This window comes from Ceratina calcarata, unplaced genomic scaffold (assembly GCF_001652005.2).
Source record: "Ceratina calcarata isolate Rehan_Ccalc_2016 unplaced genomic scaffold, ASM165200v1 scaffold293.2, whole genome shotgun sequence".
NCBI lineage: Eukaryota > Metazoa > Arthropoda > Insecta > Hymenoptera > Apidae > Ceratina > Ceratina calcarata.
The window spans coordinates 12121-15110 of NW_017151702.1; the positions used below are offsets into that span (position 1 = coordinate 12121).

At 47.3% G+C, this 2990-nt stretch overlaps 1 protein-coding gene across 2 annotated transcripts in view; it reads left to right on the forward strand.

Moving 5' to 3' along the window:
• LOC108623876 (uncharacterized protein KIAA1211 homolog) overlaps positions 1–2984 on the forward strand; it is an 11095-nt gene extending 8111 nt beyond the window's left edge. For both annotated transcript variants that reach the window (XM_026812643.1, XM_018022720.2), the window contains exon 4: positions 314–2984. In XM_026812643.1, coding sequence (XP_026668444.1) covers positions 314–2371 — 2058 coding nt within the window. In that variant the 3' untranslated portion in view covers positions 2372–2984. The remainder of the gene's footprint in view (positions 1–313) is intronic.
• The last annotated feature ends 6 nt before the right edge of the window (positions 2985–2990 follow it).

Here is a 2990-nt window from a genome sequence, read left to right on the forward strand (position 1 = left end):
TTTCTCATAACTTCACGTCAAGTCATCTAACCCAATATTAAAAAAGTTATTCAATTTTGAAACGTATAAAAATATTTATGCACTTCGTCGTACCGTTTAATGTTACTAACTGTATAAAAAAGATTAGCGAATCGCCTGTATTTAAAATCTACTTAACATTCTGTAAGAGGTTTCTGGTGTATCCATACCGACCTTGAAGTCCAAAGTACGAGCGCACACCGGTAATTAATTATCGAGCACAACGAGGGAGTAATTTAATCGCATCAAAGTTGGTTTCGATCAGTTTAAGCAAAGTCTGGCCGATTGATTTCAGGTAACCCAAGCGGAGTACGCGATCTCTACGAGCCCGACTAGCCATAGTGAGGATCAGTCAAAGAATCAGCAAGAGCAGCTCAATTACCGAGAGCAGCCAGTAGATTTACGTCCTCAGAGGCCGTACAAGCCTGGCCGCGATCAATATAGAAGACGGAAACCGACCACCAGCAGCTACGAGCCGACGCCGACGGAAGCACCGATACAGCTTCCAGAAACATCACTTCCAATAACGTTACACGCGGAAGAAGTGTCGCTTCAAACTACTACACAGGAAACCGCGACGCTGGCAACGATCAGTACGCAAAAGGCGAGAACACGAAGACCGGGTGCCCCGTTACGTAGACGAAGACCGACGACAACCACGGCTGAGCCGGAGTCGGCCACTGTCCCTGACTTCCTGAAGTACGACAAACCGGAAGAACCGCAGATCGACGCTCCAAAGAGGAGACGCATAAAACCGACGCAGACATACGACGAAGTAGTGACCGAGAAAAAAGCTAACATACGAAAGCGACCAGGTCACCGGAACAGAGTGAACCCCGGCGAACCCTTCGAAGCTGAAATCGTCACCGAGATCGTTCACACTCCCGTGAACACTTACAGAACTCCCACAGAGTCTATCCAACAGTACAACAACGAATATCAACAGTTCGCAACGAGCCAGCCTAATCAGTTCGAGTATAATTCAGAGAGGACCGGAAACGAGGAAGACAGTACGCAGTCCGTTCCTATAGAATATTATACCGAACTGACGAGGACGAGACCCTCGGAGCAGCCAACTGGCGAGAGCTACGACACTCAAGGTTCTGTAGCCACTAACATTCCCCTGGAGGATTTGTTTGCTAAGACCGACGGCAATTACTTAGACAGGACGTCTTCTTCTTCGACCGCGAGCACCGAAGGTGATTCGAGTCCCGTGACGACCGTCGCGACGACCACGCAGTCGACCACGCAGGCTACTCTCAGCTCGTCTACAAGCAGATCCCAGAAGATCCGACCAATCAGGTACGGGAACGCTACCAGGCCGCGGTTTAGCATCAAGGACTACAAGAGTCGGTTGGACTACAAGAGTAGATTATCTCAGATCTCGACGACGGAGGCGTCGGGCGCTCCAGTGACGAAACAGAGAGGCTCCGGTACAAAGAACCAACAGCTTCAAAATGGTGAAGCGAGGGAGACTACCGGTAGATATAAATACGTATCGAGGATAAATTACAGGACGTCGACTACGAGTCCTTTGACGCCTAAGGATCAGGAACTTGTGGGCGAAGATGGCAGCTATTCTACCACCGAGAGGAGTCGTTTTGTACCCAAGAGGAGACCCATCAACGGGAACGTGTACAGGAGCAGGATAACCGCGACGACTGGTAGTCCTGGTCGGTCTCAGAGTAATTATGACAACGATAAACCGAGCACTGCCAGGCCTGAGAACGTCTTCTCTTCGTCGGTGAGACGACGGCCTGTGATGAAGAGCAGATTACCCGTGCAAAGCTCGACCGTCGTCTACCCCGAGAGAAAGGAAACAGAGGCGACTGAAATGGCTGCGGAGGAAACCAGTTTCTATTCGTCGGTCACGACAACGGGCACGACCAAAGTCGTTGCTAACGAGATTCCTGTTGAAAGGGAGGAAGCGTCTACCAGTAGTAGTGGTTCTGTCAAGTCTGACGAGAGCGAGAACGGAACGAGTTTTCACGGTGAAACTGGACAGCAACCGGTCGCCAGCACGTCTAAGAACGAGGACGAGAGCCAGCTGAGGGAAGGAATCACGGAACAGTATTCCACAGTGAACACTGAGGAAACGACGTTACGCGGCGAGGAGAAACAAGAAACTGGGACCACGTTCGAGATTAGGTCCGAGGACGAGGAATTGTTCGCGAAAGCTTCGCAGAGCGTCGCGGATCTTACCAGTTCTGCTTCGGCGCTGTACGATAAGCCGGGGATGTTTAAGGCCGTCTCGCCGGAGAGTCGAGTAGTCGCGTCGCACTTTAAAATACCTACCGACGAGCCCACTCTGCCTATCGAAGCTTTCTTCCAGGAACTGTCGAAGAAAAGTTAAAAAAAAAAAATGATCGAAAATCGTCGAGTCGATTGGAAGAATTCAAGAGATTTCTGCTGTGAAGATGAGGCGATGGAACTTCATTTGTTTAAACAGAATATTAAATAGTTTGTATTTCAGATCAACAAACGGAGTTCCCTCGTGTGTCGAAGTCATTATTTTCGTTATTTCAGATTACGTAATATGAAATAATGATAAAATCGATGGTTAAAATAAATCAAGAGAATCTATTCTTGCAGCTCTTTGTAAACGTCTGAATAGGAGAATTCTTATTCTACTTCAACCCTATTCACTATTCTCGCGTTCTCCAGCCAGCACCATTCACCCTTTCATGTAAACGCACGGTGCTCCGGCAATCGTGATGATCTATCGTTAGATTCGTATTCTTGTAAAAGAAGAACATACCAAATGCTCGATTAGATTTAATGAAAATTCTCCTCATCCCTATTCTATTTAACTAAATTATTTATTGAACATTTCTAACGTTCGATTGCGCGAAGCATCTCGTTTCTATCGTCAGTCCTGCGAGCTGTCTCGAAAAATTAACATATTAACACTAGATTGCCCAAAGAAGTCATTTTGATTGCTTTTGGACAAATGTACAAATAATAATGCATAA